This window comes from Panulirus ornatus, chromosome 52 (assembly GCF_036320965.1).
Source record: "Panulirus ornatus isolate Po-2019 chromosome 52, ASM3632096v1, whole genome shotgun sequence".
NCBI lineage: Eukaryota > Metazoa > Arthropoda > Malacostraca > Decapoda > Palinuridae > Panulirus > Panulirus ornatus.
In genome coordinates this window covers 12,968,573-12,981,732 of record NC_092275.1, presented here as the reverse complement: position 1 = coordinate 12,981,732, position 13,160 = coordinate 12,968,573, and the positions used below count along the sequence as shown (strand labels likewise).

The window sequence follows — 13,160 nt, the reverse complement described above, 5'->3', positions numbered from 1 at the left end:
TGTTCCTATTTACTAATATGTGTATTCTTTTTTCTTTCCCTTCAAGCATTTGTGCTATTTCCTGTGGGGCAACATGACATCCGGAATGGATGATGGCAAGGGAGGATGAATATGTATCTACAAGAGTATATATGGAACCATGGAAGCGGAAGTGGATCATAGGGTGGGGGAGGGAGCGAAAATCCTGGGAGCCTTGAAGAATGTGTGGAAGTCGAGAACATTATCTCGGAAAGCAAAAATGGGTATGTTTGAAGGAATAGTGGTTCCAACAATGTTGTATGGTTGCGAGGCGTGGGCTATGGATAGAGTTGTGCGCAGGAGGATGGATGTGCTGGAAATGAGATGTTTGAGGACAATGTGTGGTGTGAGGTGGTTTGATCGAGTAAGTAACGTAAGGGTAAGAGAGATGTGTGGAAATAAAAAGAGTGTGGTTGAGAGAGCAGAAGAGGGTGTTTTGAAATGGTTTGGGCACATGGAGAGAATGAGTGAGGAAAGATTGACCAAGAGGATATATGTGTCGGAGGTGGAGGGAACGAGGAGAAGTGGGAGACCAAATTGGAGGTGGAAAGATGGAGTGAAAAAGATTTTGTGTGATCGGGGCCTGAACATGCAGGAGGGTGAAAGGAGGGCAAGGAATAGAGTGGATTGGATTGATGTGGTGTACCGGGGTTGACGTGCTGTCAGTGGATTGAATCAGGGCATGTGAAGCGTCTGGGGTAAACCATGGAAAGGTGTGTAGGTATGCATATTTGCGTGTGTGGACGTATGTATATACATGTGTATGGGGGTGGGTTGGGCCATTTCTTTCGTCTGTTTCCTTGCGCTACCTCGCAAACGCGGGAGACAGCGACAAAGAAAAAAAAAAAAAGAAAAAAAAAGAGTATATATGTATGTGTATGCATACGTGTATATGTATAAGTGTGGTTGAGATAGCAGAAGAGGGTGTGTTGATATGGTTTGGACATATGGAGAGAATGAGTGAGGAAAGATTGACAAAGAAATATGCGTGTCAGAGGTGGAGGGAACAAGGAGAAGCAGAAGACCACATTGGAGGTGGGAGGATGGAGTTAAAAAGATTTTGAGTGATTGGGCCCTGAACCTAAAGGAGGGTGAGGCATGCAAGGAATAGAGTGAATTGGAATGATGCAGTATACTGGGGTCGACGTGCTGTCTATGGGCTGAAACAGGGCATGTGAAGCATCTGGGGTAAACCATGGTAAGGTCATGCTCAAGACACTTCAAATCCAGACATTCAGAGCTTCACCATAAGTGATCAGCATTTGCAATGCTAACTGTACTAGCCAGAACTATGAGCAACTGTGCATTTCATTTTCTGTTCACATTCTTTGTACAGAGAAGTCATACTGTTATGTTTCTCAACATTTTCTGAGTTCAAATTTATTTAGAGCAAGTGGAAATGTCAACACACATAAGTAAATCAAAGACAGAAAGAAGCTCACCTCCAGTGGATCTGGATATGGCGTGACACATATTGATGGAGGTTCATTGGCAGTGCGTGGTGGTAGGCGCTGGAACAGTTCTTCAGACAGGAAAGGCATGAATGGGGATATGAGAGTTAAACCCACATATAAAGCAGTGTACAGTACATTACGACTCAGTTCCTTTGCCATTCCATTGTCTGAATACATAACTGGTTTTAGGCATTCCTGCAAAGAAAATACAATATGTCAGTATTTATCATTTACTCATTTCAGTGATGCAAAACATCAGGATGCATAACATGCTATCATAAGGAAAAGTATGAAAAATATGATGATGAAGTAAAGTAGAATATTGGAACAGAAAGAAAAAAAAGTATTTACTACTATGAACAACAAAATGGGAAAAGTAGTAAAAGAACATTCATGGTTGCCTATAGAACTATATTAATTACAAAGTAAAAAAAAAAAGTTAAGATATTAATTCAATAAAACAAGTACTTCAAAGAGATGATGGCATCAAAGGAAGAATGTGAGGCAGTGAAAGTGTGCTTGGAGATGGAGAATCCATACCTACAAGTACCTTTGACAAGATTTTGCCCTGATGGCAAGACTAGCATATGTTGCTCATTGCACTATTTGCTTCAGGGACAATGCTGTTTTTCTCAACCACCTATACTCTATTCATCACATCTTACTTGTTTTATAATGCTATCTTTTTTTTCTGTGGCTAATCAGTACAGTTAATTCAAGGTTCATCAGATACTGTCTTCAGCCAAGGGTCTCGTTTATTGCTAATTGTTTCTGTAGTCACTCAATGTAAGTTTCGTAGTTCTCCTGGTAATGTATGTAATAAGCGTTCCAGTTTCCTCAATGGGCATTCAAATTTTTTTGTCTGGTGCCTTTTTAATATTTTTTCCAAGTATTAGTCTTCATCTGATGATTTTTTTTTCATTTACTTTGCAAAGTTACTATCAGGTGTGGGATGTTAAATCTGTATACCTTCTATTTGTTGCAAGCATATGTATTATATTATTATCATTATTATACTTTGTCACTGTGTCCCGCGTTAGCAAGGTAGCGCAGAGAAATAAACGAAAGAATGGCCCAACCCACCCACATACATGTGTATATACATACACATCCACACACGCACATATACATATCTATACATTTCAACGTATACATATATATACATACACAGACATATACATATATACAAATGTACATAATTCATACTCGCTGCCTTTATTCATTCCTGTCGCCACCCCGCCACACATGAAATGACAACCCCCTCCTCCTGCACAAGCACGAGATAGCACTAGAAAAAGACAAAAAAGGCCACATTCGTTCACACTCAGTCTCTAGCTGTCATTTATAATGCACTGAAACCACAGCTCCCTTTCCACATCCAGGCCCCACAACACTTTCCATGGTTTCCCCCAGACACTTCACATGCCCTGGTTCAATCCACTGACAGCACATCAACCCCAGTAAACCACATCATTCCAATTCACTCTATTCCTTGCATGCCTTTCACCCCCCTGAAGAGGAGGTGAAAGGATAGAGTGGAAAATGCTTCGACTGATCAGGCTCTAAACATATAGGAGTGTGAGATGTGCATAGGACAGTACAATTTGAAGGAATGTAGTATATAGAGGGCAACATGCTGTGCATGGAGGGAACCAGGGCATATGAAGCACTCAAGGGAAACCAAAGAAAGGGGTATGAGCCTTGGCTGAGGAAAATGGGCATTTTCCATGACAGCAGAGTTTGGATGCGAGCAAATGAAGCCATTCATCATTTAGACTAACATATCTCTGTGTTGTTGGTAACTTATACACTTTGAAATGAATTGCCTGAAACAATTTTAATTTGAAACACATCTTACTACCCTTCTACAATTTTATGACTGACTTTTACAGTTTGTTCCTTACCAGGTAAACATCACATATCTGGTACCACCACAGATTATACAGGGCTGTGGTGGCTCTTGGGAAATTAAATTCTTCAAAAGCAATGTTGCACTCTTTCACTGCAATGGCCAACTGACTTAGCATCCATCTGTCCATCATACTCAGGTCCAATTTCTGTCAAAAGAAGAATAATGTTATCGAAAATTTACTACTGTCTCTAAACAATAATCAATATTTTGTATTAATCTTCCTGCATTCATTTGTTATGGGTAAAGTTTTCATCATTAGTTTTCTTTCCCTTATTATGTATGTTCTTTTTATCATACCATTCCTTATTTTAATGAAAAGTGTTGTTTTATAATTGCTCTCCTTTAACTGAAGGTTTTCATTTATAATTATTCCTGTCTCTGATATGCTGTGAAGAGAAAGAAATACACCTAGGGGACTCAAGTCTAGAGCTTCAGGCTTTGGAGGTGAAACTATTGTGGGTGACTCTGGCTTGGCTGACAGCTATGAAGATGGCCAACTACTTTTGTCAATGCAATAAAGGTGATGTCAAGGAACTTTAATGCGAGGTTATGTTGAGGGCCATGTCAAAAACACTGTTGATATCTACTGCCTCTAATAATGTATGGGAAGGGATTATAGTTAGCTGCAGCCCTCTAGATTATGTTGTGTGAAGTTTATGCAGAGTGACTAAGTCTAAACCTGTGCTTATACAGTACACTATTCTCTTAATGAGCTACATAATAAACATGAAAGAGAAAGAAAAAGATTACCTATCCAGAGGATGGAAAAAGCTGATTTGATATCAGAAGTCTTATCAGCCTGCAGTCCACAAGAGTTCTGTGCTACTGGGTAGCCAAGAGGAGTAAGGTGATAATATCATCTCTATAGTGATCTCTGAGTAGTTGGAGACAGGCCTAAGTAAGCATTAACATGGTTGAAAGGATCCCCTCTAATATTTCAGTTTCTAAAAGACAGAATAAAAACAGGAGCCAAGCAGGGAGTACTCATCCTCCTTTGAAGGCTCAGGCTGGGGTGTCTAGATGTGAGTGGGTGTAACCAAAATGAGAAGATAGGAGAGATAAGGTAGTATGCATGAGGAAAGAAACAAAGCTCATGGGTGAACAAGAGAAATAATTTGGAAATGTCTTAGGAGTAAAGTCAGGTTGGTGAAAGGAATGGCACAACTCCTTAAGCAAGAGTTGTGGGAGTGTGTGAATTCTAGACTGATGTGGGTAAAAATGAAAGTGGATGGCTAGAGGTGCCAAAAGGCAGGGCTAGCACACAGCATTTACAGCAGTAAAACTTACGAGTTAGGAAGAATGAGTTGTGTGAGGTAAGTGTCTGTCAGGTACTGTGTGTGACAAGGAAATATTACATGTATGTGTACAGAATGCTAGCAATGCATGTGCAGGTGAGGTAGGAAGAAAAAAGACAGATATATTGGTCAAAGGAGAGCAGTCTGACAACTGGTGAAGTGCTGGCTCACTATGTACCTGTCACTGGCCCTCCATATACTCAGGCGGTTAGTAATGGCAATGTACCTCCCTGGTCGGTGACTGCCTACCAACTATTACCTGCTATTCAAAAGTGAGGATGAGTATAATACTACAAGTCTAGTAAACTAAATAATACTTCATATCCTTGATCATTATAGCTGATTTGCACACTTTGAACCTATCCAAGGCTAAGTTGGATGCATCCATTCCACATATACGTATTCTAGCTTACCAAAATGCTCTCATGTGTCTCCTTAAACAATTACAAATCATACACAGCCAATCAATGGATAAAGTAAATCACTGTGATTATTCTACTATTAGAACTGTATAATCTTTCTTACCTTCCCTAATGAAGCAAAGTGGATACATTTGTTTCACCCGAAATATGCAAACAAAAAGATGATAAGAGCGGATCAAGCAGTTACAGAAATACAGCACAGAACTTATCTTTCCTTACCTCCCTATGCTCAGAGGTGGAAGTCAATGGGCTATCACTAGTTTCAGGCAATAACTTTCTCTCAGCTTCTGAGTAGCTAGACATGTGGCAATACCAGCGTAAAAGATGGGGATATTGTGAATGTGACATTCCAGCTTTTAATTTTTCCATGACACAAACATCAGCTTGTGTGGGTGTAAAACCTTTAATATAACTAAACTGCTCCAAGTTCTTGTTCAGCTCAGATAAACTAGCTACATGACAGTTCCTAAGTTTTGTGTTATTGGATGAGTAGGATGATCTGTTCAACTGTGCTGTGCACTTCGATCTTGCAGATTTCACCTGTTGAATAATCCTCGTTAGATATGGTGAATTTGATCTACATAAAAAAGCAAACTAATTCTGTGTAGATGAAAGAAGTTTAATTGAACTTTTCTGATGTTTAAAAACATTACTATATTTCTAAAGGTGTCCAATGATAACATGTAACATAACTCTAAAAGTAATAAATTACAATAAGCTGAATGAGTCATGGGCATCTTTTCTTGTATGAGCAACAGGTTAACACAAGGCAAAGGCTCCCTAATCATTCTGTCAACTGAAAATCTAAACACTTTCAATAAACCATGAAACAGCAGAAAAAGTATCTAAGTTTGCTTAGTGAGAAAGTTGCTATTTTCTTACACTGAGAAATAACAAAGTCTAAAAACTACAGGGGTGTTCCATGGTTCACCCCAACTCTCATTTGCCCTCTTTTTCACCTATTGCACCTTTCTCTTGACCTCCTGCAGCTTTCCTTTATACATCTCCCAGTCATTTACACTACTTCCCAGCAAAAATCATCCAAATGCCTCTCTCTTCTCTTTCACTAACAATCTTACTTCTTCATCCCACCACTCACTACCCTTTCTAATCTGCCCACCTCCTACCTTTCTCATGCCACAAGCAACTCTTAATCAAGCCTTCACTGCTTCCCTAGATACATCCCATTCCTCCCCCACTCCCCTCATGACATTTGCTCCCACCTTTTGCCATTCTGCATTCAATCTCTCCTGGTACTTCCTCACATAAGTCCCCTTTCCAAGCTCACTTACTCTAACCACTCTCTTCATCCCAACATTCACTCTTCTTTTCTGAATACCTTTACAAATCTTCACCTTTGCCTCCACAAGAAAATGATCAGACATCCCTTCAGTTGCCCCTCTCAGCACATTACATCCAAAAGTCTCTCTTTCACACGCCTATCAATTACCACGTAATCCAACAATGCTCTCTGGCCATCTCTCCTACTTGTATATGCATACTTATGTATATCTCTCTGGGGATAGGGGAGAAAGAATACTTCCCACGTATTCCCTGCATGTCGTAGAAGGCGACTAAAAGGGGAGGGAGCGGGGGGGCTGGAAATCCTCCCCTCTCATTATTTTTTTTTCTTTTAATTTTCCAAAAGAAGGAACAGAGAAGGGGGCCAGGTGAGGATATTCCCTCAAAGTCCCAGTTCTCTGTTCTTAACGCTACCTCACTAACGCGGGAAATGGCGAATAGTTTGAAAAAAAAAAATTCCCAATCACCAGTCCTTTTACAGCACACAAATCTACAAGCTCTTCACCATTTCCATTTACAACACTGAACACCCCATGTACACCAATTATACCCTTAACTGCCACATTACTCACCTTTGCATTCAAATCACCTATCGCTATAACCCAGTCTCATGCATCAAAGCTGCTAACAAACTCAGCTGCTCCCAAAACACCTGCCCCTCATGATCTTTCTTCTCATGACCAGGTGCATAGATGCCAATAATCACCCATCTCTCTCCATCCACTTTCAGTTTTACCCATATCAATCTAGAGTTTACTTTCTTACACTCTATCACATACTCCCACAACTGCTTCAGGAGTAGTACTACTCCTTCCTATGCTCTTGTCCTCTCACCAACCCCTGACTATACTCCCAAGACACTCCCAAACTACTCTTCCCCTTTACCCTTGAGCTTTGTTTCACTCAGAGCCAAAACATCCAGGTTCCTTTCCTCAAACATACTATCTCTCCTTTTTTCTCATCTTTGTTACATCCACACACATTTAGACACCCCAATCTGAGCCTTTGAGAAGGATGAGCACTCCCTCCAGGACTCCTTCTTCTGGTTCCCCTTTTAGAAATTTAAATACAGGGAGGGGATGGTTTCTAGCCCCCTGCTCCCGCCCCCTTTAGTCACCTTTTACGACATGCAGGGAATCCGTGGGAAGTATTCTTTCTCCCCTATCCCCAGGGATAGTCTAAGGGCTTGTCTAAGACCTAGAATTACATTACTAGGTAGTGATCTTTACCTTAACGAATACTAATAGTGCTAGTAAAGCTGCTTACAGAAGAGCAAGGACTTAGCGAAATTCTTCTTACAGTAGGGTGAATGCATCTTCTTAATTCATATAATACTCAAAGAGAGTCTTTCTTTACAGCCTTGCATGGATCTTTGAGGAAAATATATTCTGTGAAACAAAGTCTGTTGGGGATGAGAGAGCTTGGGAAGTGAGTCAGTTGTTGTTCGCTGATGATACAGCGCTGGTGGCTGATTCATGTGAGAAACTGCAGAAGCTGGTGACTGAGTTTGGTAAAGTGTGTGGAAGAAGAAAGTTAAGAGTAAATGTGAATAAGAGCAAGGTCATTAGGTACAGTAGGGTTGAGGGTCAAGTCAATTGGGAGGTGAGTTTGAATGGAGAAAAACTGGAGGAAGTGAAGTGTTTTAGATATCTGGGAGTGGATCTGGCAGCGGAAGGAAACATGGAAGCGGAAGTGGATCATAGGGTGGGGAGGGGGCGAAAATTCTGGGGGCCTTGAAAAATGTGTGGAAGTCGAGAACATTATCTCGGAAAGCAAAAATGGGTATGTTTGAAGGAATAGTGGTTCCAACAATGTTGTATGGTTGCAAGGCGTGGGCTATGGATAGAGTTGTGCGCAGGAGGATGGATGTGCTGGAAATGAGATGTTTGAGGACAATGTGTGGTGTGAGGTGGTTTGATCGAGTAAGTAACGTAAGGGTAAGAGAGATGTGTGGAAATAAAAAGAGCGTGGTTGAGAGAGCAGAAGAGGGTGTTTTGAAGTGGTTTGGGCACATGGAGAGAATGAGTGAGGAAAGACTGACCAAGAGGATATATGTGTCGGAGGTGGAGGGAGCAAGGAGAAGAGGGAGACCAAATTGGAGGTGGAAAGATGGAGTGAAAAAGATTTTGTGTGATCGGGGCCTGAACATGCAGGAGGGTGAAAGGAGGGCAAGGAATAGAGTGAATTGGAGCGATGTGGTATACCGGGGTTGACGTGCTGTCAGTGGATTAAATCAAGGCATGTGAAGCGTCTGGAGTAAACCATGGTAAGCTGTGTAGGTATGTATATTTGCGTGTGTGGACGTATGTATATACATGTGTATGGGGGGAGGTTGGGCCATTTCTTTCGTCTGTTTCCTTGCGCTACCTCGCAAACGCGGGAGACAGCGACAAAGTATAATAAAATAAAAATAAAAATAAAACAAACAGAGTTAAGAGGGAGAATAAAATATACACTAACCATTTCCAGTAAAGTCTGCAGTGATTTATATGGGATGAAATCCTGGCCAATATTCATCAATGCAAATTTTGTGGCATTCCACAGCTTGTTGCAAAAGTTTCTGTATCCATTAACTCGTAGCACATCTAGGTTGATGTCCCTTCCTAGAAGAGAAAATTCTATGTTACATTTAGCTAAAATACAGGTTTTGTGCTATCCACAAATAGGAAAGTTAGCTGGACAGATTAAACACCCTATATGGTGAGTACATGCAAAGATACTTAAACTAATAGTGACAGTGAAGAGATATGGACATAAATCTAAGAATATTGGGGAGTTGTATGAAGTGAGCCATGGCAAAAGGTTTGGTGAAGAGGTAGTAAAAGCCATGCATAAGATGAAAGGTGACAAGATGGCTGAAATGGATTGTACTGCGGTTAAAGTTTTCATGAAAGGGGGTGACTGTGTTGTTAATTGGTTAGTTTTGATTTTCAATGTATGTTTGCATTATGGTGAGGTGCCTGAGGATTGGCAAAATGTCTGTATTGTGCCATTGTATTAAGGCAAGGAGGGATAAAGGTGAACGTTCAAATTACAGAGGAATAAGGTTGTTGAGTGTACCTGGTAAACTGTATAGGTAAATGGTGATTAAAGGGTAGTGGCATGCAAAGAGCATCAGAATAGGGAGGAACAATATAGTTGAGAATATATGGAGCAGGTGTTTGCTTTTAAGAATGTGTGCGAGAAGTACTCAAGAGACACATACAGATCTGCACATATCATCTATGGATCAGGAGAAAGCATATGTTAAGAGTTGATACAGATGCTTTGTGAAAGGTGTTAGGAAGGTATGATGTGTGAAGAAAGCTATTAGAAGCACTGTGTTGGGTCCCTACACAAAGCAAGAAAAACTGAAGACAGGCCTAAAATAATCTGTTTTGCCTCCAGTTCACCTATGAGAGAGAGAGAGAGAGGAGAGAGAGAGGAGAGAGGAGAGAAAGGAGAGGAGAGGAGAGAGAGAGAGAGAGAGAGAGAGAGAGAGAGAGAGAGAGAGAGAGAGAGAGAGAGGGAGGGGGGGGGATTTAAGGAACCAGGTTCTATGTTTAGGTGACACTTCCTATCTAATATCCATCTAGATCTTTGGCACCTGTTCCCAACTGGAACTCCTTCAAGGGGGTGGCCACAGCAATTGAGTCTCCAGAACTTGTGAACTCCAGTGTCAGTTCAAAGTTTTTAGTGCCTCAACCTTAACAGGCCTCTGGCAGAGGACAACTCTAGCACAGAGTTTGCAAAGACTCCTCCCTAATGTTCCTATTCTCTTAAACATTTAACTAAAAGCAGTTCAATATTTCTCATGATGGGGGGAGGGGTAGCTGAAGGAATCAACTTTTAACTGAATCCCTCATAACAGACTTAAAGTATTGTAAAAGCAAGTCCTTCTCAAAGAGCTATCTGGATATGAAATTACAAGGATTTCCAGCAACAGCTCGAAAGGACCACTTAAGGGCAATTCTCCTATACCTGGTAGGAGTCATGAAAAGGAGAATACTGATGTAATACCACAGAATACCAGTGCCAAGCCTTAACTAGAGGTCTAAGTATTCTCAACTTGCTGGCACCTCCAGAAAATCTCCAGGTGCTGGGATTACAAACAATGGAAACCTCAAGATAGTAACAAATGTTCTACATATCTAAAAGTCTCCATGACAAAGGGAAAACACTACAGAAAACTCACCACAACAAAAATTAAAGAGGGCTTAGAAAACAAACTCTCCGTCCTCTTTAATATCTGGTAGAGGTCTAACAACTACCACAAAGACTTAATAGAGAAGATGTAAGGCATCAGCCTTCATTCTTCTTTGGCATGGTTGTATTACTAGAATGAAATCTCATCAAAGTACATCTCACCACATGGTAGTAGTAGCTGGTAAGCAGCCAATAACCAAGTAGATATATCATATCATTATATATATTATACTTAATCGCTGTTTCCTGTGTCAGTGAGGTAGCACAAAGAAAGACAAAGAATGGCCCAACCACTCACATACACATTATATCTATATATATTTATTATACTTAATTGCTGTTTCCCGAGTCAGCGAGGTAGCACAAGGAAACAGACGAAGAATGGCCCAATCACCCACACACACACATATACATAAACGCCCATACACACACACATACATATATATATATATATATATCAACGTTTATTTATTACTATATTTATTATACTTTGTCGCTGTCTCCCACGTTAGCGAGGTAGCGCAAGGAAACAGACGAAAGAATGGCCCAACCCACCCACATATACATGTATATACATACACGTCCACACATGCACATATACATACCTATACATATCAACGTATACATACATATACATACACAGAAACATATTTTTTTTCGTACTATTTGCCATTTCCCATGTTAGCAAGGTAGCGCCAAGAACAGAGGACTGAGCCTTTGAGGGAATATCCTCACTTGTCCCCCTTCTCTGTTCCTTGTTTTGGAAAATTAAAAATGAGAGGAGAGGATTTCCAGCCCTCCTGCAGAAACATACATATATACACATATACATATTCATACTTGCTGCCTTCATCCATTCCCGGCACTACCCCGCCACACAGGAAATAGCTTGCCCCCCTTTCAGTGAGGAAGTACCAGGAGCAGACAAAATGGCTACATTCGTTCATACTCAGTCTCTAGCTGTCATGTGTGATGCAGACATATTAACATTATAATCTGCTTGGGTATTGGGAGGGATAGTGATGGTTGTGTAGTGAGCCAGCACTTCAGTGGTTGTCAAGTTGCAGTCCTCTGACTCAGTTAGCCATCATTTCTTTCTGCCTCTCCCACATATGGAGTGCTGACATTCTATTCACACACACAAACATATAATATCTCCATGTCACACATAACACTTGATAAAATTTACCTCACCCAACTCATTCTTCGTAACTCTAGATCTTCCTGAGGTGAGCACTATGCTCTAGCCCTGCCTTCTGGCAAAATGGTAGGAGCAACAGGTAGAAGTATTAGGAAGGAACATTAAGCTGGAACATTATATTAACAAATTATGTATAAGTACTGGGTATGAACATTAGCAGGGAGCATTAGGTTGAATTAGTAGGTTGGATCATTAAGCATGAAACAATGAGCTAGAGTTGCCCTCTGCCTGGTCTGTTAAGGATGAGGCACTAAACAGTAAAAAGCAGCACTGGATTTCACAAGTTATGGAGACTCTTTTGTCATGGCTAAGCCCTTGAAGAAGTTCCTTAAGGGAATGGGCATCAGAGACATAGACAAATAAATAGAACTTCTCACTCCCATGGAGTACATCCTTTCCCTACAAATACAGGAAGCCTGCAGTGGTGTCCTCACCACCCTTGCACTCAGCCTTAGTTCACAACAAAAAAATTACACAGAAACTGCACCTTAATTTTTCTTTTCTCTTTATGTAATCATGGGGTGATGAAGGACTCTAGTTAAAGATAATAGTAAAGACCTAGAATATTTCCAAAGAAAAAACATCTCAAACATCCAACCCTCATCTGCCAGCCATTTCCCTTCCTTACACCCATTTTCAGGGCAGTGTCATATTTCTCAATATATCCACTTTATTCACTACATACATTGTGCCGGTGTATGAAGCAAGAGTAGAATGTGAAGCTGCATTCATGAGAAAGAAACAAACAAAACCCCCAATATTCTCCCCACACATGCAAGCCATTCTCACATACATTTTTTGGGTGTTCTGTAATATTTCAGAATATAAAAGTGTTATTCACCATCATTACTATGCCTGTGATCAAATAAGAGTAGTGTCACCAAGTTCAAGAGAATGAAACAAGACCCCCACATTTTACACTCTTACCAAGTGCTGTCACATGTTTTCAACCACTTCAACCCTTGCCTCTACTAAACACTAGACCAGGCCAGCACAAAGGTATCTATCATAATTTTTGAGAATTTTCTTGAAAGAAAATTATTCTTTTTATTTTCTTTTATTGCACATAAGAGATGGAAACTGCAACTAATCCCAGTATAAAAGAATTATCAAACAGAAACTTATGAGAGGAACTACAAAACACTTAGCTAATAATTCTCAAGTTCATCATCTGCTTACCTTGGGAAGTGTATGCACATAGGGCAAATCGGAGGGCATCAGTACCACACTCGGGTATACCTTGAGGGTAGTCCTGTTTCTGACCTTCTTTTGCTTTAGCTATTTCACGTGGATCCAAATTACTATTTTCATCAAGCTGCTTGTGTAAATCCTGTCATAAAAGAAATTCAGATTCTTATACGAAAAATTCAA

The 13,160-nt window shown here is 40.4% G+C and overlaps 1 protein-coding gene across 2 annotated transcripts in view; it reads right to left on the bottom strand.

The window, feature by feature from the left end:
* The window catches only part of ValRS (Valyl-tRNA synthetase), a 134,988-nt gene that overhangs the window by 37,217 nt on the left and 84,611 nt on the right, over positions 1-13,160 (bottom strand). The window contains exons 13-17 of one of the 2 annotated variants that reach the window (XM_071692200.1): positions 12,969-13,119; positions 8,864-9,006; positions 5,321-5,641; positions 3,377-3,529; positions 1,461-1,667 (exon numbers count right to left, since the gene is read on the bottom strand). In XM_071692200.1, coding sequence (XP_071548301.1) covers positions 1,461-1,667; positions 3,377-3,529; positions 5,321-5,641; positions 8,864-9,006; positions 12,969-13,119 — 975 coding nt within the window. The remainder of the gene's footprint in view (positions 1-1,460; positions 1,668-3,376; positions 3,530-5,320; positions 5,642-8,863; positions 9,007-12,968; positions 13,120-13,160) is intronic. The other variant, XM_071692201.1, reaches the window with a different exon arrangement.